This window comes from Anopheles arabiensis, chromosome 3 (assembly GCF_016920715.1).
Source record: "Anopheles arabiensis isolate DONGOLA chromosome 3, AaraD3, whole genome shotgun sequence".
Taxonomy (NCBI): domain Eukaryota; kingdom Metazoa; phylum Arthropoda; class Insecta; order Diptera; family Culicidae; genus Anopheles; species Anopheles arabiensis.
The window spans coordinates 28,806,053-28,832,158 of record NC_053518.1 but is presented as its reverse complement, the minus strand read 5'-3'; the positions used below and the strand labels follow the sequence as shown (position 1 = coordinate 28,832,158).

At 45.3% G+C, this 26,106-nt stretch overlaps 2 protein-coding genes across 2 annotated transcripts; one reads left to right on the top strand and one right to left on the bottom strand.

Annotated features, from left to right (window-relative positions):
• Positions 1-253: 253 nt before the first annotated feature.
• On the bottom strand, positions 254-2,800 carry LOC120903528 (cytochrome P450 4C1-like). The gene is made up of 8 exons (XM_040313008.1): positions 2,461-2,800; positions 2,200-2,397; positions 1,912-2,109; positions 1,739-1,811; positions 1,538-1,664; positions 1,245-1,427; positions 816-1,120; positions 254-721 (listed from the first exon to the last, which is right to left on the bottom strand). Exons 1-8 carry the CDS (start codon positions 2,639-2,641, stop codon positions 448-450), a joined length of 1,539 nt encoding a protein of 512 aa, XP_040168942.1. The 5' UTR covers positions 2,642-2,800; the 3' UTR covers positions 254-447.
• A 17,439-nt stretch (positions 2,801-20,239) lies between these two features.
• Positions 20,240-23,434, top strand: LOC120902813 (cytochrome P450 4C1-like). The gene is made up of 8 exons (XM_040311827.1): positions 20,240-20,568; positions 20,651-20,848; positions 20,988-21,176; positions 21,269-21,341; positions 21,407-21,533; positions 21,621-21,821; positions 21,903-22,207; positions 22,302-23,434. Exons 1-8 carry the CDS (start codon positions 20,376-20,378, stop codon positions 22,579-22,581), a joined length of 1,566 nt encoding a protein of 521 aa, XP_040167761.1. The 5' UTR covers positions 20,240-20,375; the 3' UTR covers positions 22,582-23,434.
• Positions 23,435-26,106: the final 2,672 nt, after the last annotated feature.

Here is a 26,106-nt window from a genome sequence, read left to right as displayed (position 1 = left end):
GTTGCGGAAGAGCTGCTGTTTTTTTCTGCTACTTTTGTATCGATGAAAATCTACAAAGTTGTGGCGCTGTGAGTGGCACACTTGGCAACGGTGTCGCAAGTTTTAGTTGAGCGTTTCGATTGAATTATGTCAATATATTGTTGGCAAGTTTGTATTGAAGTTACTATATACTAAGTTACTATAGTTACTAGTTGATCGATTCTTGCCTATTGACTGATTCCTGCAGTCTAGAGAAAAAAAGGTAGATTATACGTATCCTCATTAGCACTAACCAAACCGTTTATTCAGCTTCAATTGTATTTTTTCGAATTCTCGGGCATTCAAACTTCCCCTACATCGTTTGAAATCATCCGCTATAAGCCATACTATCCCACAAAAGGGACATTTCACGTTCACAACCAGTAGTCATCAAACACCAGCGAACCAAGTAACACCGCATCTTCACCCCTAGCTCCTTGGCTCAAAGTACAGCAAAATGCCATCCTTCGGTCGGGTGATGAGCTCGTGCTGTATCAGCTGCTCCTTTCGCGTCTTTGCCGACCTGACGGTGAACCGGCGCAAAATCGACGACACCACACTCTTCTCCTCGAGCAGGGCAAACTTCTGCCCGATGCAGTTTCTCGGCCCCGCACTGAACGGAATGTACGCGTACGGGTGTCGGTTTTCCGTGCGCTCCGGCAGGAACCGGTCCGGGTCGAATTTTTCCGCATCGGGAAAGAACCTACGAATCGAAGCGGAATTCGAACGCATGAGACACATCCCACGCCACAGTCCAAACAAAAAAAAACTTCCATTCAGACCAACCACCAACTTACCGTTCGTCCCGATGGACGTGGTACGCATGCACACCGACGACCGTGCCGGCCGGGACGTGATAGTGCCCGAACTGTATGTCTTCGCTCAGCGTGCGGCCAAAGAACGACACGGACGGGTAGAGGCGCAGCGTTTCCTTCAGGCAGCGCTCGAGCAGCTTCATCTCGTTCAGGTCCCGCATCGTCGGGGCACGGTCCGAATCGCCAAAGATCGAATCAATTTCCTGGTGAACTTGATGCTGAATGTCCGGATGCAGTGCGAGCAGAAACAGTGCCCAGCACATGCCGGCGGTGGTCGTATCGTGTCCCTGGAAAATAGCAATTCCAATAGCACGCGCATAAAGAAACACGCAGCAGGGAGCTGGCGCTAATCAACTCCGGGCATGGCGTTGCCGTTCGCACAGGTACGGCCGTTGGCGCATTGTCACCCACCTCAAACATAAACGTGTCCACCTCCTCCCGTACGTCGTTGTCGGTCAGCAGATTGTTCTGCTCGTTGCTCTCCAGCAGCATGTCGAGAAAGGCGAGTCGTCGCTTTCGCTCACCGTCCTGCGCCATTCCATCCTTTCCCTGCGTGCGGAGTTGCTTACGCTCTTCCCGACGCTCCCGTATCACCTACAAAACGGGTCAGTTGTGATTTGCATCATTTAATGAGTTTTTAGTTACAGATTCCAGCGCACACACACAGAGCTACTTCATCAACGTCTCCGGTGCTTCGGTGGTACCTTGTGAGCGTATCCGTGCACGATTGCCAGCACCTCGTGGTACCGCTTGCCCTCCGCCGTTCTGTTCCACACAAAGTCCGTATGAAGCCAGGGCCGCAGCAGACGGTACTGTATCAGACTGCTCAAGCTGGACGAGAGGTAACGAAATCCGGTACATTAATCTTAGTTCTCACACAAACTCCGGGCCACACACACACTTACTCGTACACCGCCGCAACGTACGGATTATCCATGCCACTGGTCTGTGCGTTCACCTTCACACCCATGGCCGTCTCTAAGCCCGGGCACAACGGGAAAAATAACAACAAATAACATGACGCGTAAGTAGCTTCATCACACCTCGCCGACTCTCGACTCCATTCGACACAACTCACCACAGATGATATCCAGCGCTGCCTTCGTCATGAACGGGTACAAGTTGATCGGCTGGCTGGTACTGGTGGCGGCCCTGGCTGCCACCAGCTTCTCCACCAGCAGTGCCCCATGCTCGGCAAACACCTCGCAGAAGCCGTCCAGGATGTTGAAGTGAAAGGTGGGCGTTATGAGCCGCCGGTGCTGAAACCATCGATCATCTGGCAGATTGAGAAAATATCTGTACTTTTTTCTCCATTTTTTATCTCTCTCTTTCTTTCTGGATTTGTGGCATTGACAAAGATACTAACCTTTTGACGTTAACAAACCCTGACCGAGCCAGTCCCGGGTGAATTTGTACGTCATCGACTTTTCAATGTTCCGGCTAGAGGAGAGCAGCTTCTCCACGTACTCCGCCTTGTTGATTCTCACCTCCGGCACGAACCCGTTCCAAATGCGATGAATCTCCGGGTAGTCACGGGTGCGTTTGTCAATGATGTAGAAGATTTCTGAAGTGTACCAAGCATAGCGTTTTTATCTGAGCTCAAACGAACAGAAAGCAACCACCGTACCTTCCGACTTCTTCCCAACGAAGGTGTACATCGTTCCGATGATCGGGTACGCCTTGGGGCCGGGAATTTTGTTGATCACATCGTGCAGGTTGAGCCGCTTCTTGAACCATTTTGCAAGCGGTACCAGAGCGATCACCACCAGAGCAATCTGGACGAGCAGTACCGTTTCGCCCGTCAACATTCCGTGTGCAAGATCACCAACTTTTCGGGAATGTACAATAATGTCTATTATCTACCTATTACTACCGCACCGAAACAACAGCTGCCGGGAGATAAGTGGCCCAAAAGTGCCTACAGGCCCAAGGCTCGCAACCGACTGAGCCAATGGGCAGTGAGCGAGCTGTAAAGATATTTCCCATCAGCGTGTCACAGATGCTCAGGCTAACGGTTTGATAACTAGTTCATCTTCTTGTGCCTGTTGTGCTTATCATTTGTTTCCGGAGCGTTCCGTCGCCCGCATGGTTGTTGCGCGGGCAGACTGAGGAGATAACCCAAATTTAAAGACACTTGCTTGCACACCACACACCAATTGAGCCCGATAAAGGGCAGAGCACGATGGTCTAGAGGCGAACATTAGAAGATTAAATACTGATTTTGAAAGTGTAAGTCTCAGAGTTCATTCATGGTAATTCATAGTGTTGCAATATGTCAATATTTCAATTGAATGGAAAATAATATTGCAATTTAAACTAGTTTATTGATTTTTTTTTTCAGATCAACTTAAACAACCAACAAACTTTTATTATAGAGATGATGGTATAAGTTCCTAAGATTAATTTAAAGCAGGGGAAAAGATTTGTTTGGGAGATAAGCGAATATTAAAGAACACAGCAAACCCGAACAAAAAAATCCAATTGTTTTGGTAAAATAATTTAGTATTGAGGCTTTATATCAAATTTTTCAAACTTTCAAATTTATTACACAAATGCTCATTAATTGGCTCCCATTCATCCGTTAAATACAATGAATTTTGAAATGACCCCAACAGTTATGTTTTTGTTTTTATTCATTACTTAATAAACCACATATTCAATTCTATTCGTATTTCAAAGACGACGTGGAAGGATGTTTGAGCCTATGAAAAATGATGATAATAATTTACTTATATTATTTAGATGGTGAAAATATGAGTGGGACGACTTCATCCAGAATAACTAGAACGAGATTTCAATAAAACATCTTCAACGTCCATCCATAAGTCTAAGCTGAACTACTGTGCAACGATACACCCAACCCGTTCTGCGCGTCCATGTTTCATCGCGGCTTAAATAACAGGTCATAAAAATGCTAGACACGCGTTCTTCTTAGTTCCAAACGGTTCAAAGGTCTCATTTCAAGGTATCCAGCTAGGTGCCGCCACAAACCAGCTTAACCACGCGTACGAGATTATTATGCATAATTCCATGTTTTCTCAACAGTTGATTTATAGCTCGGCCAGTGCAGCGCGACAAGTGTGGTAGTGATTTGTACCAGTGTACTTTTATAGCCGTTGTAAAGGTAAAAACGTTCTATATGATTTTAAGATTTTTTTCTTACCCAAACCGTACCACGTATTGTGGTTTGTTCTTGTTGAAGCGGTAGTTAAAACTGTCAATCTGACTGCCCATTATGGTTATGCTCACAGTTCGCTGGACATTCCGATATTGATCGTTTTTTATGGTACTAATCGCAGCACCACAGGTCAAACTGTTTCTATTTTAAGAACCAGGTATAACTTTTTTGCTCAGTTTTACGTTCCATTTTTATCGTCATTGCTGTAAGCGAAGATAGAACAGAAGGAAAAATGCGTTACAGGCTTTTCATTTCAAGTAAGTTTCGTCAATAAATGTAACAACATGGTGCTAATAATAACTTTATGTAGTGTCTCGTATATACATTTAGGCGTTTTTGACTTATTCGTGTGATGGAATTGTGCAGTTTGCACGACATTTTAACCAGACATTATAAAATCAATACAAAGCATTGAGATGGCGTTGAGTGAATCCTCACCAATGCACCCTTTTCGGCTATGAAACATTAAAAAACTATTCCATATCCCTGGGGCACCTCTTTAAATTAAAAGCCCGCCCTGCGTCAAACGTCGGCCTCAAACACTTTCCAGTCCACTAACGCAACGCCAGCTCGAACACAGTTTGTCCCCTTGATCCAGCACCGTCTATCGTTAATAATCGAAAACATGTCCCGGTGAAATGGTGCAGCTTGTTTGCGGTGATCCCATCACATCCCACAATTCAGTCGACAGACCGTCAACCGTCCCTGTGTGTGTGTGTGTGTTTGTGTACGTCTCACACGGTTAAATGGAAAACCGTGTTCCATCATCGACTCCATAGTGATGGAGTCGTGTCAGTTTTGTTGCGTTTCTCTCCCCACGCCATACGCCCACGACACGGCCGAAAGGCAGCATCATTTTCCACCACTGGCGGATTGACTCGCACGGCAGCATTTTGTGCTCGATGGGAATAAACTGGCGCACAAGCGTTCCTAGCTTTGTGACGATTGGTAAGTGGGAAAATTTTGGCAACCGTGTAAGCATTCATTTCGGTACCATGTTTTCGGTCCACCACACTCCCACGTCCAAGTTGAACCAAAATAGCTGCATGTGACACATGTTGAATGTCTATTCCCACGCCAGCGCCAACAAGCCATCAGACAACCCGGCTCTAATTGATGCATCTTTATCAATCTATCCATCTTACCGTTTCAATTCCTTACACGTTTCTATTCATCTCTTAAGCATCCAGCGCATCGCGCGTGATGTCACTAGCACGGGCACTTTTCATGTTCACTTTACGCTGGCAAAACACGGCTGCCAACAAACACTAGATCAGGGAAAGACGGACTACCATCTAGCAAGCTAGGTAGGTGGGATATGATTTAACAAGGGCGAAGGGCCACAGAAGCTCCCACAGCTACACGCCAGCAAATCGTTCCGTTTTCGAAGCGACTGCCACCTCCAACCCCAATTCCTGCCTAAACACTAATTTAAATGTTACTGTTTCCGACAGCATGTTTGTCTTCATTACCAGCCGGGGTGGTCGGGCGCCTTGGTCCTCTTGGATAAAAGCACCATCCCGCTGGTGCTACACATCCATAATTAAGAAATTTAGTGTACCATATGCTGTGCCAGATTTGGTGCCAGCATCCTACTACCGGCCGGGCTTTGAAGATGTCGCTGGCAGCAGCCACACAGAGACACACACACACTCCGGATTGCCGGTTTTGGAGCATGCCTGAAGTGGTAAAGTTTACGCCACCGTCACCCAGTAGGAACGAAGGAACGAAAGTCTCGCCACTCCAAGCTCTGCCACTCAGGGCCAAGACTCGACAGCTGGTGAAGCGAGTCTGTCTTGTTCCCGAAAAGGACCCCGAAAGACGGATGGTCTGATTGTGACAGATGTATCCGGAAGAAAGCTTACCAGCTGCTTGCCACTGTTGCTACGGCACAGTAAGATCAAGATTAATTCCACCACCGGCGGCCTTGCGGCTCGTCGACTGTCTGTGGAGCGGGTCCTTCTTCTTAAGTAGCTTGATGAAGCGTTCCGCTGGGGTAGATTGTTTATGTGATGACGAATTAACACCGAAGGGTGCTACCGATGCCTATAAATAATGGCCGGAATGTGTTCCAAATATTAAGCAGCTCCCGGTTTCGTTGGCGAATGATTTATTTGCGCACAAAAAAGGAAGGATTGAGCTGAATGTAATCCATTGTAAGCGGGGGTAAGCTTAATAAGGCGTCGAATTGAATGGCAATTAATAACCAAAAATGAGTATTTGGCCAACCAAAAGAAAAGTTATTTCAAATGATTGTGTACTTTAAGGCGGTTAGAGTAAAAAAGCGCAATGAAGTCATTTGCACACTAATAACTTATATGCAATGCGCAGATGCAATGCTTAATGTATACATTTAGGCGTTTGTATTTTTTTCGATTGTAGTCGTGTTTTGCATCAGATAAAAGCAAGACAATTGATTTTTTGTAACTCCTACCACTCCAGTCCAACTGATACTATAGCAATCTTATAGCAAAAAGCATATCTCAGACAAACATTCTCACTCGTATACTCCCCAGTTGGAACTGCTTCGATAGCAACAATACGTTGCAACACAGCTCAAACCCAAAAACAAAAAACAAACAAGCAAAGCAAAACTGAAACGGACCATGAGTTCTGAACTCAATTTCAAATCACAAAACTCCTCGCTGTGCTGTCGGGGTCGGGGTTAGCCAAAAAACCGTCGCTTCCGTCGCCTTCAAGCGACACAACCGCAAGCTCATATTTTCCATTCTATATACACTCGGTCGAGCAGAAACTGTTCGCCCGTTTACATACGTGATCCTTCTGATTCAACCACAAAACGTCTAGTCGCCAACACCATGCAGCACTATTTCTCGCCCAGAAAACCCCATACCCCATTCGTGGCTGTGGTTCTGCCAGCCGGTTAGAAGAGCAATTGGACCGAACCGAACCAGATCCAGGTCCAACCTTCCGAATGTGCTGGCAAAATGAATCGTTCGCCGCACAACACTCAAGGCTAAAAATTCGGATCGTATTGTTTTGACTTTTGCATTTGTGCGGACCAAAAAGCGAAAGCTTAGCAACCGAGCCGAATCAAAAACTCCCTTTCCAAAGACCTCGGCACTAGTCAGGGAGAAGAGAGAGAAACCAACAACAAAAAAAACCAACACACACACCGAAACCTTACCCGTTCGTACGGTAACGGTACGGGCGCAAACCACCGAGGACAATCATTGAAATTCATTACGCAGTAATTTTCGAAATTTTACTGCGATTCCCACACCACCACCAGCGACGGGGTAAAGTTGGGCCTTCGTCGAAAACCCTCTGGTGCTGGGTCGACTGTTCCTTGCCTGCGGAGACGGCATAGTATGCCCAAACCCGCACAGGTCCGCAAGCTTCCCATCGGGCGCACTTCCTGCCGTAGAAAGGGCCCAACAATTTAGAGAGTCGAGAAAGGCTATAATGGTTTAATTTACGATCGTCTTCTCGCTATCGTGCGCTTTGGTGCACCGTCACTGCAAGGGGAAACCACCAACTCCAATAGCAAGGGAACGGGGTGTGTGTGTGTGTGTGTGCGTGTGTATGGTGTATGTGGGCATGTATTGTAGAACTATCTGACTGAGCTAGCTTTAGCTCACCAGCTTACCCATGGCAAGACAAAACGGTTCTTCAATGCTCCCTTCTGCTCTGCAAACCTCTGCTCCGGGCGGGCGGGCATCGCTTCAGATTGGTTTAAACAAAAGGGGTTTTGCGAAACTTTCGCCCCGTCCGACACCCCGTACGCCACCCTTGCACAAAGTTTAATTTGCATGCCAACCGTGCTGCTGTGCCTCGCCGCGTGGAAAATGCCTATTGACAGCTCAACTCTCCAGGCTTTTGCATCGTGTCCCACCCCGTGTCTTCCTGGGTTGTGCGGCACATTAAGAATATTAATTGAATTCAACGATTACGATTTATTTCTCCCCTCGTTTAGCTCCCTAACCCTTGCCCCCCTCCCAATCACCCTTTCTCCATCAGTGCGTACGCATCCGCTGGCCAATTTTCCAATGGCGGAAACTAATGTCGTGAAAAAGGGTTCCTAAATTAGTCGAACTCAATTCATTATGATGGCGTTTTCGGAAAAGCTCGCTCCATTTCCGCTGCAGATGAATCGTCCCGGTGGCTGCTCGTGGGCATATTAATTTCGACTGTAATCTGTTTAAAGACCATGTTGAGGCTGAAGAGAGACAGAGAGAGCGAGCGAGGGGAACACCACTATTCGAGCGTTTGAAATAGTTCACCCCCGCGGGGGCGAGGGCACCCACACAACATGGCAAAGGGCCGAGCGTGCCAATATGCTGCCGTTTGCTGTAATGGTTTTTCTTGCAAGAAACATTAATAGAATCATCGGCTTCAATTTAATGGCGAACTTCGGCGGAGTGAAAAATTGCACGAACGTGGGCAAAATCATTAAATGAGTGAAACGACCAGCCCCGGTACAGCTAAAAGATTTTACAGCCTATTACATTATTTGGCAAATTAAATGTGAAAAATTAGGCATAGAGATACATCAATCATTGTAAAACTGCCAGAATGGATCTGAGTTGTGTTAATTGTTAAATACTTCGCCATTTTTTGTGAATCAGAATCACAGCTTTCTTGGCTTTTTAAACAACCCAACATAATTTATCAGCAGAATCAGAAGTTAGAATATTTTGATCAGTTTCAAGACCTGTCTAGGCTTAGGATAAGTTCCAGAGGCGCTATGGGTTCAGTTACTACTGTTCCAGCATTGGCAGTATTTAAGGAGTGGATAATCTGTTTTAAGACCAAAATAGAATCATGATTAGTTCTAAGACTTAGGTAATTATCACTTTTCAAACTAGAACTGAACTGAATCTGGTTGAACTCCACGGACAATAAGAATTCAAGGTAATTTTCAGTTCTTATTTGGTATTCGATATTTGATATGTATTTATTAACCACAACGAGCCATATATGGCCCTTTCGAATCAAACCCAATTCCAAGAGCAGAACAGGTTCACTATCAGTGACAGGACAGCAATGAGTTCGGTGTCAGATCCAGGATGATGAATGACTTCATGATGGAATCCAGGACTGAATATGGTTTAACCTCATTTCCAGGATCGATATAGATACAGTATCAGTTCCAGTACTGTATTCTAACTTTTATATAAAAAGCAGTTCTATGAACTGAAAGAAGTCAGAAGGTGATTTCCGGAGAAGGTTCGACATCAGATCCAAGACCAGTGTTAGTTTCTAAATCTGTTTCTTTTAACGTGCACCTTAGATTAAAAGGGAAACTCCTAATTATATACTTTAGCCCACTAGTAAGGGCAAATTAACGGCTTGACGCGTTTTTCTGGGAAAACACTAATCATCATGTATAGATGTTCTGCATTCGGTATCTACTGCTCATCGCCTAAAAGTATGCAAAAAGCTTGCATAAGCAAATAAATGCAAAGCTTACAGTCATGCTGTATACATTTAGGCGCTTTGCGAGGCACTCAATACTTTATAATATACATTATTAAATATTATAATACACCATTGGTAATGTTTCCATAAACAACATATCAAACTAATAAAAGACCTTCAACCTCATCTCATTCTCATCCACAGCTGAAATTTACGATCAATGCCCGTGACACTATACTGAAGAAGCAAAAAAACAAGCCGAAGATATTGTCACGCTGTCGCTCTTTCGCACCTTTCCAGCCGTTCAAACACGTCAAACAAAACGTCCATCAGCGAAGGTTTAACACGCAAACGCACTTCGGGCAGGCGAAACATTAGCACGTAATTGGTGTGAATTGCTATAATGATGGCGGTCATTAAACGGTTGTCACGGTGTTGTCTCACCTCAACAATGGAGCGAAGCGTGTGCCTGTGTGTCACCATCTCGCTGATGGATAGCTGACAGATGACAGCCAAAGGTGCCGGGATCGGGAGGACGGGAAGCCGACGTAATTAAAAACACGCAACGACGCCAAGGGCTGCTTGTGTCAGCCTTAACGCTTGACCGACGATTGGCAATGACTTTTGCAGTGCTGCAATATTTAAATTACACAATATAATTATCCTTCAGACCAGTCGCCCGGTAAATGCTGTTCGTTAATTTGATTTAAACTGAAACTACTTTCATGCAGTTCCCGTGACGTAATGACGTCGAATGATGTTCGTTAAACTGTCCTCATGCGAAATATAAAAAGCCGTATGTATGCAATCATTGCGTAACACATTGTTCATCATCGCGCGCGCGTTGTTTAATAAAATGTTGGAAAATGATTTTAGTGGACAATCACAACCGACACGCTGGCAACAGACCGCAAACAAAAATTGGCTTATCATTTCCCTTGACTCATAAATCATCCAATTAAGACATTCATCGTGTCCCGTCGTTTGGAGACTGTATGACAGTTTTCCACTTTTTTTTTATTGTTCTACCTTGCTCACGCCCAGCATCACAGCATCTTTCTCAATCTTGCCAGACGGCTACCTTCACTGGCAGAGCGTAAACAATTTTCCATCCACTTTCACGAGCGTTAAGAAGAAAGTCATCGCCGCTAGGACTATGCCACCGCGTCCAAACCGGCCGGTAAATGGCCTATATTCAACTATAATCATTTCCGGAAATATCGTCCGCTCATGCGGGGTGCGGCAAAGCATAAATGCGACCCGGAAGTGGCCCTGGCACGGAATGGAGGCGTTGGCTTTTGCCGTAGTCACCACCTTCCACCACCCACCCGCCACTTTATGATGATGCTCCGGCTCAACGGGCGGAACGGAATAATCCTTATCGGGACGAACGACTTACCACTTGGTCTGTACTTTATGGTTTTCTTTCCATGTCCCCGCTCGAAAGGCCGGTGTCCGGTGCTGGACCGTTGTTGCACTCCCACACACGCACATCAACAAAAGGGGAAAGAAAAAACAAACCCCGCCAGAATGGAGCTAATAAAGAGAGCCATCCCTTGATGATGGGGGCTTTGCATCGTTTCTTATCCGCTCTTGGCGCTCGAATGGCCTTCTCCCGGTCATTGCGAAAGTGCCTATCGTACGCCGCAGATCACCGTAGATGAATAGAAGAGATTTGGGACGAGCGAGGCAAAATGGAGGACAGCCGGTAAAGGGAAGAGAAACACATTTCGGTAATATTGAACCCGTTGTCTAATCTGGAGAAAAGTGTTTACTCGCTTTGGCTTTGACCACACAGAACCGGAACACAAAACAGCCAATCGTTTCTTACAAAGAGAAAGAAAGAAAGTAAGAAAGAGAGAGCGAGAGAGAGAGAGAGAGAGAGCAGACAAAAAGGAAAGGAAAAAAATGTTGTGCTATTCTATCTATAAACCGGAAACGTACCATTGCTTCCGGGTCAAGGCGTATAGTTTACGACACGTAACAAAAATGCAAAATACAATTCAGATTTATTTATGAGCGGTGGCTCTCGTTTTTCCCACGTGCTTTCGGCTTATGAATGATAAACATTTTGATGAATAGTTCGTGTGTTTGCTTTTACACAAAAGTGGATTTTATGGTAACACTTTATATTTATCTAACAATAGAAATGGTTACTTTATTTCAAGCATTTTGCTAAAGTAGATCTTTTTGTTAAACTACTAAGCTGCGCGACTTGGTTACTACTGAATTAGAAACAACTTGGCTAAAAGAAAAATTGCATACATTTAGGAGCTTTTATATTTTTATTGTTTCCCAAGGTTTTTTGGTTATTTTCCGAAAACTTTTGGTTGATTTCAATTTTTTTGTGTGTATTTCCCACGATTTGTAAGGCGTCCCTCCTTCATTTAATGTAATGTATCTTTTGTGCAAAAATAAATGAAATAAATTATTTCTAGCTTTTATATTTCAGTAAGTCTCTAAAGAGTAATAATATATCACATTTAAGTATATATGAAAAATACAGAAACATAGCTAAACATATAACAACACTTTACTTGAGCTATAACAAAGCAATCCCAACCTAACACTTGCAACAATAAAGCATAATAATAACCACGCAGCCCATCAGGCAGCGCTGCTCCAGCGTAATCCATCCAGCCGTAATCTTTACGCCCAAATGTAGGCCACCGTAGATACTGCAGGCCATAACAAACATACACTCGCCAAACCCCCCCATTACTTTGGACACGGTTTTACTACCATCTCAACCCAATCCGTCAATGCCGCCCCCACCACACCATTCGCTCATTTACTCTATTTATCTGCGTGTCCACGGCGCTGACAATGCGCGCACTGCGCTGGGCCACAGCCAAGTGGTCAGCCACACCAGGCGTCAAACTGAGGGCACGGATCTTACGCATCGCTCGGGTGCGCTCTCGCTGCAACTGACGTTTCGCAAGGCTTCAAAAAATATACGCACTCGGGAAGGCTCAATTTTCCCTTTTCTCGTACCGCCTGCAAGGCAAAGGGGGGACGCCTCGGTACATGCGGGATATTGTGGACCGGGAGCATGCCTTTTTTCTGGACTGCTGCCCCTTGTTTTTTGCTTTCTTCTCGGCCCAGCGTGCTGCCACACATGCGCTTGACCTCATGCGTTCTGCCCAGCGGGATGCCACAATAGAGCAATGCCCATCAGGCACAAACAACCCATCAGGAAAAACGTCCGCCGCGACGGTTGCGCGACGGTGACAATTGATGAACTTCTGCCCTGTCAGCGTTGGCGGCGTCCCGTTGCCTAACGCACTACGTCGTACGGCCCAGTTCCTTCCACGGCCGGGGCAATCGTCCGACACATGTTTTAAGGCCCATTCTCGCCCAACGCATGCAAAATGGGACGTGCAATGGACGAGCTGATAAAGAGCCGAGAACGGGGTTTTTAGGGAATCAATCGGGAAAGAAAGGGATGTAGCAAAGGGAGGGGTGTGTTTTTTTCTTCCTAGGGGAGAATACTGCCCCTCTCCCGGGATGACGGGATGACGGCCACGGGAGGTCGTAACGTTTGCCTGACAGTGTCATAAATCAATCAGTCACATGCTTGGAATAATTTATGTTACTGCTGCAATGATTTTCTCTCGCCACCGAACGACGAACAGTGACGTTGCGCGGGGGAATCGGTTCATATAGGTCGGTTGCTCTGATCCCCGGGACGCGCTGTAGACGCGTGAATATGTAAATGATGCTGTTTTTTTTTGCTTGCTCCTCTTATGCTGCTTTTTTCCTTTGCAAATGATTTACATGTTATTGTGCAGAGTTGATGTTTTTTTTTTTCGATCAGCATTCTGCTGAGCTTGCACAAATACGTTTGATTTCATTTTTATTACACTGGAAGCCTGATTTTTCCTGACAAGCTCATGATGCAATCATTTCCTGATTGACGAATGAAGCTGCAAAACAAAAGTACTGGAAAAATGATGAAAATTTCAATACGATTGCAAAGCGTTATGCATTCAAGTTTATTAAAATCATTACAAATAAACTTGATATAAATAAACAAATATTACAAAATATTAATTACATTTTCACTGGAATGTGTTTACCAATCAGTGTGGTTACTTCTGTTGCAATCTAATTTTAGTTGAACGATGTGCATGTATTCCGTTACAATCTTTAAATTGGAGATTGGATAAATGTTCCCGCACGAAACAATCATCCCATTTCCGGGAAAATTAAATCAAACCAAGGTCCCATAACTCGCATCAAGCTAATAAGCCACAGACGGGCCAAACTTAACGGCAAACGGCTCCAACGCGCTGGCCAGCCGGCCCACACATGATAGCCACAGCAACTGTACAGCGTACAAACAACATTCCTCCCGTACCTCGTTACGCGCACACTCGTTATTAGCCACGATCAACGGGCCACCAGTGGGTCCAGCTGCGCTACTCCCAACCCCGTTACCAAAGAGTCATAAAGTGAAACAGTGGCGATTGATTGCATTTCACCGGCGCTGGCCCGCGGCAGACCGGAGCAGGGTTCGTCCGGAGCCGACCGTGTTCGCCTTATGTTTGGCAGGGTCGTTCCAAGCCGTGAGGTTTTGCTTTTGTTTGCCCTGGCAAAGGTTTCGATAAACTCCCCGAGCTTGTGTGCGTGATTGGCATAATAACGCCTGGTCAGATGAGCGTTTCGTGCTGCTGCAGCCCGTGTGCTGCAGTATCGGCATTGTCTGTGGAGTGTGTCGAAAGTGGAGGGCTTTTTTGTTTGTTTGTTGTTGCTGCTGCCGTACGACAGCACACGAACGAACGGTTTATGGCTAGGACGTCGTACAGTGAGCTTAAACACACATACACAGCAATAAGGGTTTGCAACAGTGAATGCTTGTTTGAAACTAATAGACTGCGAAACAGGTAAGGGTAAGTATAAAAATAGAAAAATTCTATTGTAAAAGGATGCAACAATTTCAAGCAATTGTATTTAACTCATCAACATGACAAAGTTAGAAGCAACAGATCAAAAACAAAAACCAAAGTGATATTATTTTTATATACTCTATTGCATAGTTTCTGGCGTTTTGTCTGGTCATAAATCTTAATAATACCCTTCAACAAAACAAATTGCATAGCTTTGGGCGTTTTGGCTTGTTTCTTATCAAAATTACCTTAAGTTACACTGAAAATGCGTAGTTTAATTCATTGTTGATTTAACCATGATACTCCTTTTTAACAGAACAAAATTTTAATTTTTGAATTGCAAAATATAAGGCAGTTGTGCCTTGCATTTAAGTTTAGAAGTCTTACTTTGTATTGAGAATTGCATAGTATTAAGCGTTTATAATTACTTTCATCACAGTGATGTTGCTGTACACTGGAAAACACATATTTTGAATATTATAACACGTATATTCGTATGATAACTTCCTAACTTCCTGTATTGTTCATGACAAAAAATATGTTTTATTACCGTTATAATTCTTCCAGTCTTATTTTACATTGAAATTGCATAATTTGGGACGTTTATTACACAATTTTACGTATTAATAATCTCACACACAGCTAATTGCCTTATCATTGTCATTGTGTCTGCATGCTCATTTTGTTGTCAAGTTGGGCAAAATTTGACAAATGACAGTATTACAAATAATTGTAAATAATTATCAATTAAAACCAACAACAATTGAAATTGTTTATGCATTAATGTAAATAGTGTTCAACTCGCCAAAACTTACCACCGAGAGCAACCCGCCCTGGGGCACAAACACGTCAATAGTTCCGATATGGAATGTAAACTAGATGACATCACGTACCGATCCGGCCGACCACCCTAATGTGACAGCCAGTTCCAGTAATTATCCTGATGTCAGGCACACATTTAATTACACCGAAGGCTCTCGAAGCGCACATCATCCACATGCACCAGTCATGCTGGTGAAGCGATAACCTAAATAATGTACACCCATCCACCCACCGGAGGCCCTTCAATTTATTCGCTCGCCGGCATGACCTGCGCCTGGGTACATCCGAAAAGCAGCCAGCAACCAGCCAAGGGCAAGCGGCGATTCCGTACAGGACAATACCCACAAGCGTTATGCCTGGTCCGTTCGAGCCTGGCATCCGACAGCACGTCCCAGCGAACACAGTGAACCAGAATATTACTATCAGCCCTCTCTCACTCTCTCTCTCTCTGTATGTTTTCCGTGCCGTACCTCTTTGCCCAATCACTGGTCAACGCACTCAAGAGTCAAATCAAGGATGCCGGCTAGGTTCGGCCAGCTTCACGAGGCCGCTTCCAGGCACGTTCTCGCACGCACACCCACACGACCATGATAAACAACAGATATGTTTACTTCATTATGGAAATCATGTACTGCTCGTGCCATCCCCATACTTACGCACGCACACATACCACACGACGAGTGACCAGTGAGGACTACCCGGAACGACCCTCGACGGAACTATCCCGTTTCGGTTGCGTTCTTACACCGAAATTCGTCTCCGACCAACAACAACGACAACTTGCTCGGTCTGTTACATGCTCTAATCATTCAACCCGTACGGCCAACCGTCGCCTGCTTGGACGTACTTGAAGGTTGACCTCCCCGGAAAAAGTGGTCACCAACATCGCTTCATCGCAAACGCAACGGGCCTGCCAGTGGGGCTGGAGGATACTGTATGATGAGATAAATTCAATCATTTAATTGAATTTCCTTCATGATAATGGTTGGGCGGCGTGGAAGGCAGATTTTTTGCACATTCTCGTTCTCTCTCTCTCTCTCTCTCTCTCTCTCTCTCTCTCTCTCTCTCTCTCTCTCTCTCTTTCTCTTTGCTGTCCGAGTGACCGAAATGCCCAAAGTCCTTTTGGAGGCCCTGGACTGGCGCTTCTTGCGCTGCCGGCACAGTGTTGGGTGCGTTTGGAGGAGTTGATTGAATTAGCTACGCTGGCGGGCCCGGTGCGCCTTTTGATGTTGTGTGGCAAAGAGTTTGATCTGCTTTGTAATGCTGTTAGATTTTTACGTTTGTATAGTGTTTTTTTTTTTTTCAATATACTTAGCAGCAAGTCTTCTCTGTTCTTCCTCGACTTCTTAGTAATGTTACCTTAAATTGTGGATACCAAGAATTCAAGCTTTAAAGAGCTCAACTCCAAATTTGAAGACAAACAGCTCAGTCTGCTTTGAAAAATCATGATTAATTGAAAGGCTTCCAAGCTAAACGACACTAATCCCTTCCCTGACCCGAAGCCGTCGAATGCGGCGACGGCTCATGTAAGCCTGTGTGTCATCCATACCTAATCCTGCTCCGACATTTTTTCCTCATTTTATCCATTGTTTTTTTTTCCTCTCTCTCTGCGCGTATAATCGTATCTTCCCCACACCAGATCACACAGGCAAAGAATAACTTCATCATTTCACAGCGGGAAAACTAGTTCCTGGATTCACCAAAATCCAGTCACACTGCCCAGCCACCCTCACGCTGCCTCTGCTGAAGCCTCACCGACCACTGCTGCTGGAAAGGATGTGCAAAATGAGTTGTTGGAGCGAAGATAAAAACCAGATGTCCACCGGATTATGCATCCCACCGATAAGGCGGGACATAATTTCGCATTCCCCCGCCACTGTTTTATGTCTTCTTTCAGGTCCCACCCCCATCACAGAGCCTTTTGTGTGTCGCAGTCCATTCGTCTGGACCATCATCAGCTCTTCGGTGGGAGTTTGTTTCGGGGAAGAGACTGGAAGACGCAGCGGACTCGCTCTCGTCGCTCGAGACACTCATCCACACAAAAGTGGTGGGCCACTCCTTCCTCTGGCCGAAAGCAGTAATTTGGTGTCTTTCGACTCCCAAACCCACCCGTAAGCTACTGGGGATAATGAACTGCTGCGCGGAAGTCCCGGCACCCCTGGCCAGATCAGCTCCAGAGACGCATCCACCGACACCCATTAAACAAAGTGAATTACCGGAACGGCCTTCTGCCAAGCACTGGCAAAACAAAGACTCGTGTAGCTCCGCTGTGGTCCAGCCCACAGGGTGGAGTGTGGCGTGTGAACCTTAGCAAGATCACGCACCTCAACCAAACGATGACGACAGTCATTATGATGTGCCATGCTTTATGACATGTCAATGTCGACCAGTTCTAACATAATGTTTTTCTTTGCCAGTTTTTTTTTCGTCCCGTCTTCCTTCTCTTTGTTTTTCATGGTTTCACAATTTCCACGAACGCGATTAAAATCGCGATTTGTAGCGGAGGTGCCAGAGAGCACACACACAAAACGCCCTGCCTTGGCACGCTTGGCCATCTGCGGGCGCACTGTGATGAAATTTTACACTGACTTTTACAGCCCATTACGGGAAGCACCTTCCGTGAAGGGAACGTACACGAAATGGACCTCCGGGTGTGTGTGTCTGTTTTTTGTGCATTAAAATGCGGAAACCGCGGAAGTTCCAGCCCTGCAGTCAAGCGTGATGGGCACGTACATGGCAATATTTGCAGTGGTTCGTCGTCGTCATCGTAAAAAGTGTCAAATAATGTGACACTGCCCAAGCGTTGGGTGATAAATTTTTCAATTTGTAGCAGGTTCTTGTTTTCCTCCCATTTCGATGGACATTATGGTCTCCCATTCTGGTTGACCTTTGAAGAAACCAAGTGCCGGCCGGTTGATAGTGAGTGTAATGCGCTCTTTTTAAAAGTTTTAATCATCATTAACACCACCACCCCAGAATGACCTTCGGGTGGGTAGGCGTTCGGGAGCATCAACGGTGCGTTGTAAATGGATCAGATCGGAAGCATAAACTTGACGAGGAATGTAAAAGATCGCCTTCCTTCCAAGGATTTTCGTTAATGAACAGGAGCCGTATTGTTTGCCCGAAAGTATCTTTTCCAGTAAGAACGGGTTTACAAGCATTGTTTGATGCGTCACTTTTATTTCCTAATTTACTCATTTTTAAACGCAATTTCCATGATATTTTGAAGCATTATTATGGTTTTTAGTATCCGTGTTTATTTCTTAACAAATCTTTGAGTTTTAACACTACCCAACATCACCCCTAACTTTTCAGTTTTTTTTGTGGGAACATCAAGCGTACCTGTTCAAACACATACTGCAATTTCGCATCGAATCAAAGCGTTAACAAGCAAACCTCCATCACAAACTTCGTTTCAACGGGCACCACCAGTTGACCAGATGTTTGTTTTTCTCCGTCTCTTTTTCAATATACTTTTCCTACTTTTTCAAGCACACGACCACTCCTGGGAATCGTTCCACGTGGCGCCAACCAACTGTTCACTCCGAGCGTACTTCAACGAATCTTTATCCAAACTTTCAATCATAACAGCTGCTCGGTACTTCCTTGTTAGTGAGAAAGTAAAAGGAGAGCCGTAATAACTTTTACCCGTTATTACTAGCACGGCAGGTGAGTACAGTCAGGTGATGGTTGTAGTAAAACTAAAATAAAATTCAAAAAGGTACAAACATTAAAAAGCAGCGTCCGCAAACCAGTTACAACAGGTGTTTTCTACTATAATGATTGCACTGAAGTAGTGGAAAAAGGGCCCAATCGAATGGTTCGTTATTAATTATCTGCATGCATAAATATTGCACTCAATTAGTTCGATACCAGTTTCTATCAAACGAGGTAAATTGTGCACAGAATATTCGAGAGCGGTAATTAAATCACACCGGTTGAATGAACAATCACCGCCTTTTGCTGTAGTTAGTTAACAAATGAGGGCAGAAATGTATATTATCCACATCAACTCACAATAGTGGTTTGTGCCAGAGAGAGGAAAATTAACATTGGAAAATGTAACACCGAGTTGATCGGTGATAATTTCTGATCAAAGCGATGTGAGCTACTGCGTTTATATTTCAATACATTGTGAACCTCATAGCAGTGGCCCGTTGGTCTCTTTGATAAATGCGTCAGCTCCTATAAGGCCGGACAAAATCGATTCTTAACCAAACCGACCCTTCAAAGCAAGATTAATTGATTAAAATAAAAACCAGCTTCTTCGATGTTGTAATAAGTTTTCTCAAACCTGTATAGGGCCAGCGCATGGACACAGCCCGTAGGTTTTTGCGCCAAAAAGTGGGAAGAAGAAGAAAATCTCCTTGAGTAGCTGAATTTAACGACATATTAAGATTAAACTGATAAGATTAAACATATTAAACATATTAAACATATTCAAGACAACGACAATCCCCGATGTTTATTTTATGTGTGACGTTTTTTTATAATTGTTTCTTCATAACTGGTACATAAAGTTAAGAGCGAAGGCTTCAATCCAAGAATAATAAATACATTTAAAAAAACTCTTAAATCATAAGAATGATAGAAACCATAAGAATAAGCGTAAAAACTTGATGGACAATACAAGTGAATTATATAAATCTAAAAACCATCTGATTTTGCTAAGACCAAAATAACAGTAATTAAGAGAATGATCAAAAAAGGAATAATCAAATCAGTAACAATAAGCAAAGTCATCAATTGCATATGTTTGGGACAATTCGAAACAAATGTAAAAGATTGCAACAACAAAAAACAATTCGAAAAAAAAGAAAAAACAAGATAAACTTAATCTCAATAATTGACCATTGATTAAGTACCGTAATTAAAAGGCACAGCTAATCTGAGCAAACGTGAGCGCACAAACCCACTGCATTACATCCACCGACATAACAACAACAAGCAATACAAGCGTAGCGTAAGATTAGATAACCCGGCCAATCTACAGCGATTCAATCCGCAACAGCATGACTCGTCCAAATGGGAACGGCCTCACCAACACACATACATACAGGGCCACAAAGCGACCATCTATCGTAACCGGTCCAGCAGCCAGAACGCGTACTATCATCACTCGCTTCTCGCAAGATCGTTCGTGTGTGCGCACGCAAACACAGGCCCGTCAGTCATCCGTCAAGCGGCCGAAAGAGAGAAAGCGGCCCCGGTTTGTGTCGATCGACCAGTCAAAGTGAACAAAGACGCTCACACTGCGTCCGTCCACTGGTGATGACGATGGCGATGAGTTCCTACAGCACGGTGGACATGCTGCTCGTGGTGCTGGTGCTGCTTCTCCTTACCCCCGTCCTGCAGTGGCTAATCCGGCGTGTACAGATGAGCCAGATTTACGACAAGATACCCGGCCCGAAAGCGTACCCGTTCGTTGGCACGCTCTATTTGCTGTTTGGCAAAAAGTCTCACGGTAAGATTCTTTTCCATACACGCGCGCGCGTGTGCTTTGGAGAGCCTGAAAACTAATCCCTCCCGGAGTGAGTGATGTGCAGAGATATTCACGCTGATCGATCAAAGAACGCGCCAGTACGATGGCATTCATCGCATCTGGGTCGGGATGACGCCGGAGGTGCGGCTGAGCCGGGCCGAGTACGTCGAGCAGATCATCGGTGCGAGCAAGCACACGGAAAAGGCCACACTGTACCGCTTTCTGGGCGACTGGCTCGGGGAAGGTTTGCTCACGTCCAAAGGTATGCCTGCTGGGGCACGCGGTTTTTGTGGGCCTTCTCACAGTGTGTGTGTGTATGTGTGTGTGTGTGTGTGTGTGTGTGTGTGTGTGTTTGCATCCGTCTAATGGGTTATCTTTCTTTCCCGGCTCACAACATAAAGGTGAACGGTGGTTCCAGCACCGGAAGCTCATTACGCCCACCTTCCACTTCAACATACTGGACGGCTTCTGCGAGGTGTTTGCCGAGAATGGGGCCGTGTTGGTTGAGCGCCTGCAGCGCCACGCCAACACTGGTCAGCCGGTCAACATCTATCCCTACGTAACGAAGGCGGCACTAGATGTAATTTGCGGTACGGTGCTCGTGTGTGTTTTGCCGTTCACCCTCCCGGATGTTATAATACTGATGTGATCGAATATGCTTTTCTCTCATCCCAATCGACAGAAACGGCAATGGGTGTGCAGGTGCACGCACAAACGGCCGGCGAAGACAACGCGTACGTGAATGCCGTCTACGAGTAAGCCCTTGCGTACCGCACCCCGCGAGACATTCAGCTTAATGAGCTTTGGTTGGTCGTTGCAGATTAAGCTCGCTGTTTCTGGAGCGGCTGGTGCGTCCCTGGCTGCACCCGGACTGGACGTTCCGTCGGTCGACACTGGGTCGCCGACAGGCGCAACTCCTTGCGATACTGCACGGTTACACACGCAAGGTACACACGCTCACGGAGCGGAGGTTTCGATTTGCAGCTTCAATGCGGATGCGTTTAAAATGGGAAAACTCATCCCTCTTGCGATAGGTTATTCAAGAGAGGCGACGTACATTGGACCAGCAGCACGCAGGGGAGCGCAATCAACCGGAGGCAGAGGGTGATGGTCTGGGACGTCGCAAGCGGTTGGCCTTTCTCGATCTGCTGCTGCAAAGTGCCACCACTGGCACGGGCAGCCCGTTGCTGACCGATGAAGATGTGCGCGAAGAGGTCGACACGTTCATGTTCGAAGTAAGACACGAATGGAAAGATAACTTATCGATGATGGTTGTGCCGAATGTTTAATGCTGTTTTACACACACACGCGCACAGGGCCACGACACGACGACGGCTGGGATGAGCTGGGCCCTGTTTCTGCTCGCCCTCCATCCGGAGGTGCAGGAGCGCGTCCATCAGGAAATTGATTCCATCTTTGGCGGAAGCGACCGACCCGCCACGATGCAGGACCTGACCGCGATGCGGCTGCTCGAGCGCTGCCTGAAGGAAACGTTGCGCCTCTACCCGTCCGTCGCGTTCTTCGGCCGCACCACCAGCGAGGACGTCACGCTCGGCGGGTATCACGTGCCGGCCGGTACCATCGTCGGCATCCACGTGTACAACGTGCACCGGGACGAGCGGTAGGATTCGTTGCAGGGGGTTTCGTTTTTTTTTTGAGCTGCTGGCAGCTAATTTTACAATCACACTCAATTCTGCGCTTCTCTTTCTTTGAAGATTCTTCCCGGATGCGGAAACCTTCGATCCGGATCGCTTCCTGCCCGAGCGCACCGCGGAAAACCGCCACCCGTACGCGTACATCCCGTTCAGTGCAGGGCCGAGAAACTGCATCGGCCAGAAGTTTGCCCTGCTGGAGGAGAAGTGTCTTGTTTCGTCCATCCTGCGCCGGTTCCGCATCCGGTCGCACCGGACGCGCGCCGAACAGCTTATCGTGAATGAGCTAATTACCCGACCGAAGGATGGCATACTGCTCTATCTGGAGGAGAGAGAGTGGTGAGCTAGAACGATCGATTCAGTTTCGGGGAAGGTGTGGTTTTTCTCTCCCTGCACAAGACGATGAGGATTAAAGTGCTTAATAGAAGCGAGCGGTGCGTTGCACGGATGCTTCCACGGCTCCGAATTTCTCCTTCATCTGGCCCAGACCTGCGACAGCTGCAAAGCCGATAATCCAAGGTGCATTAAGCGTATAAAATATTCAACCTTCGCCGCACATTGCACCGGCGCTGGGGGACAGTAAAGTTAATTGTTTCATTTCTCAAACCAAACCACCACGAACGGTCAAAAGCAAACACAAACACACACACACAGAGCGACATGTTTCTGTTCCCTCGGGACGATAAGCAAAATGGGAGCTACCGGATGCTGCGCTGGTTTTCGGGTCCACGAGAAGGAAGAGGATGAGGACGGGCCACGTTGGTATGTTGATTATTCAGTCCAATTCTTAAATTTGCATTGCAACCGACTCCCAGAAGGGGGCGGTAGCTGGGATGAACCCAGCCAGTGGTTTTGTCGCTGGAAGGTGGTAAGCGAGGAACACGGGAAATTCATCTGAAATGCAAACAAATTGTGATTGCAAAAGTACGAAACGGTGTGCAGCGAGAGAAAAAAGGAGAACAGAAAAAGTACATAAACACACACACACATACAGAGCACAATAAAATGGCAACAATGGAGCACCGTGTTTTCCGGGAGCGGCGAATGGTGGGAGAGAAGTTTAAAAGTCAATATACTGCAGCAGCACAGCACTGGGAGAAAGCGTTTGTTTTGAGTTTGGTTTCGGAAGGCAAAAAGTTGGCTTAAAGAACGAAAGATATATTCCATACGAGCACTGGTACTCGGTTTGCTTTCTACTGCAATGCTTTTTATTCTACCAAACGAAGACCGATTGATTGATAGATGAGTAATTGAATTAAAGAAATTGTTTGCAAATGTTTTGAGCATTTATCAAACCTGCTTTGCTTAAATTTCTTCTGATAACACTAAAATAATTTTAGACAAAATATGACTAATAGCCTCTAACACACGATACATAATGCAATGCTGTAATGCACGTTACATACATGCAGGCGTATATTGTAAGTTGTTTCAGTTATCCAATGTTTTGCGCTCTGTATACCTATAAAGCACAATGTGTTAGTTATTTTCTTCAATTTACGGGCAATTTCACTTCTAAATGAAATCTTCCCATAATTTCTACAATTTGAAGAGCGTCTTATTGAATCCTAAATACACCCTTCAACGTTTGACATTCCTTTCGAATAGCGCCATAACGATAAATTACGCGTCATATTTTGTTTCCCGCGTATCAACCCTCTGCAACCAAAACCCATTCTGCATTCGTTCCAAAGCAAGACGGGAACAAAACAATAGACGCAACAACACCGTTTGGATGCGGGTGTGGTAACGGCGCTAAGCACAAATGTCTCATTTGAATATTTCGGCGTAATTTTGCGATAATTTATCTCACGCTCTGTGATTCGGTGATTCGGCTACCAGCGGCGTAGCGTTGTTGCTAACCCCCGCCGTTAGCGACGCCGATCATCATCATCATCATCAGCATCATCAGCATGATGCCAGCAGTGCCTCCGGTTACCGTGCCATGCTCCTGCAGACACACATTATCATTAATCTTGCCACGCGTGTCGTAACCGCATGCCCACATCACACCAGCGGCGGCGGTGAAAAAAAAATACATCTGCGAAAAGGTCGGTGTGCCACGAGCCCGGTGGCAACGGGAAAGCTTTTAACCGGTCACTGATGTTTTGTGTGAGAAATTTTCACACCCGGAATGAAGCCTAGCACACCCGGAATCGCGAGTATTCCATTTGACGCATAAATAAGGTCGTCGGGAATAATGTTACCTTCCCTTTAGCGCTTTGACGTTTCCTAAGAATGACACACACAAAAAAACAACATTAATTTACTTTTAAATTGCGCATTCCCTGCTGAGAACCTTTTTCCGATGCCTTTTTGTCATTCCCTCTGACTGATTTCACGTGTCTTCCTGCTGCTAAGTGAGTTTGAAAAATGTGCCTTCCGTTGGATGGTCATATTAATTAAATCTTTGTGTCCCTGCTCTCACGCAAAGGTGAGGCCATTAACTGGGACGGGAATGTCTAGAAAGGAAATTGCACGCCGGAACCTTCGCTAAGGCGCCAAACTTGCGTCACATAATTTATCATTGACGTCTTCTAGTGTATGTTGCTTTGTCAAGGGATTTTCACGGTTTTTTTTTTCTTCAATCCAACATTTCCGTAAAGTAAATAACTTGGCATGTTTTCCTATGCTACGTAACAAAGATTGCATACTTTCGGGCATTACCCATAACTACTTCTTTATTTATTTATTTATTATTAAGGTATCGAGCCTCCATGGCCTACATACACAATTACAACTAATGTCTTGTAAGCTTTGGGCTCCTAAAATTTGACGTAATGCAGTCTCGTATGACACTTGTACCTTTCGGTACACTAAAGGACAGGTCAATAAAATTTGAAAATAAATTAAAATTCTTAGACATCAAAAACAACGGATCCCTAGCACAGAAAAGACGATAACGAAAATCGGTATTTTAAAATTATCGAGTTCTTAAAGGTCTAGTAGGGACATACAAATTTACATTACTTAGCAATAGAAGTGCATCGATTCTTCCAGTTAGTAGTTTAAACATAAACATTCCTTGGGCAACCATTCTTCTCTTTTCAAAAGTTTCAAGCCCTAACAACTGACACTTCGTACGATAAGATGGTAGCACGTCGTTATGTGTCCACGGAAGCTACTTAATAGCTACACGGGTAAATTTTCGCTGGATCCTCTCAAGCCTCTCAATTCTAGCAATTTGCTCCGGGAACCAAGCAACTGAAGCGTACTCAATCAAAGGACGAACAAGTTCTTCCAATTAACTAACGCCAAAAGGTATGGCCGGTCTCGTGGTACATTCCTTATATGGCTATATGTTTGACCTGTATGGCTTAACAACATGCCTGTCGTGTGTTCAAGCCCCAAATGGGGTCACTGCCCATTAGTGGTACAGGCAGGCCTTGTCCAGCAACGGTTGTTATGCCAAAGAAGAAGAAGAAGAAACGGTTTAACGGTTGCAATTTACACAATTGAATACAAAAAGGACAAGAATCCATCTTTAGGCCCCTTTCCGTTTTTAGTTCGTAGGCTGAAATTGCATCCTGCCAACTTTTTGCAATGTGTAGCAGTTTTCGAGCAGCTATCAAAGTGGGTATAGTATAGTATACAGGTGGGCTTTTCCCAAGGTGTATGTATTTAGAAGGTTTATTTTCATCACTTTGGCTTCTGAATGAACATATAAAGAGCGTTTTGTGAATTCGTCAAGCTACCAGAAAGCTTGTTTGAGCAAAAAAAATTACCCGTCCTGCACATACTTTGATTCTAGATTCCATCACCTGATCTCTTTAATGCACCTTGGGATAAATTGAAACACGACCTTGTTTTACTATTTCTTCTAGCACGTACTCGAATTGAATTCTAGCTCTGAGGCAAAAATAATCTT

What these genes read in the sequence shown, in the direction of transcription:
- LOC120903528 (XM_040313008.1), bottom strand. Translation starts at nt 2,641, where the DNA reads ATGTTGACGGGCGAAACGGTACTGCTCGTCCAGATTGCTCTGGTGGTG. An exon ending in CGTTGGGAAGAAGTCGGAAG is followed by an intron (nt 2,398 to 2,460) that starts GTACGGTGGTTG and finishes GGTACACTTCAG; the next exon opens with AAATCTTCTACATCATTGAC. An exon ending in TGGACACGTTTATGTTTGAG is followed by an intron (nt 1,121 to 1,244) that starts GTGGGTGACAAT and finishes GCTATTTTCCAG; the next exon opens with GGACACGATACGACCACCGC.
- LOC120902813 (XM_040311827.1), top strand. Translation starts at nt 20,376, where the DNA reads ATGACGATGGCGATGAGTTCCTACAGCACGGTGGACATGCTGCTCGTG. An exon ending in GGCACTAGATGTAATTTGCG is followed by an intron (nt 21,177 to 21,268) that starts GTACGGTGCTCG and finishes CCCAATCGACAG; the next exon opens with AAACGGCAATGGGTGTGCAG. An exon ending in TCGACACGTTCATGTTCGAA is followed by an intron (nt 21,822 to 21,902) that starts GTAAGACACGAA and finishes ACACGCGCACAG; the next exon opens with GGCCACGACACGACGACGGC.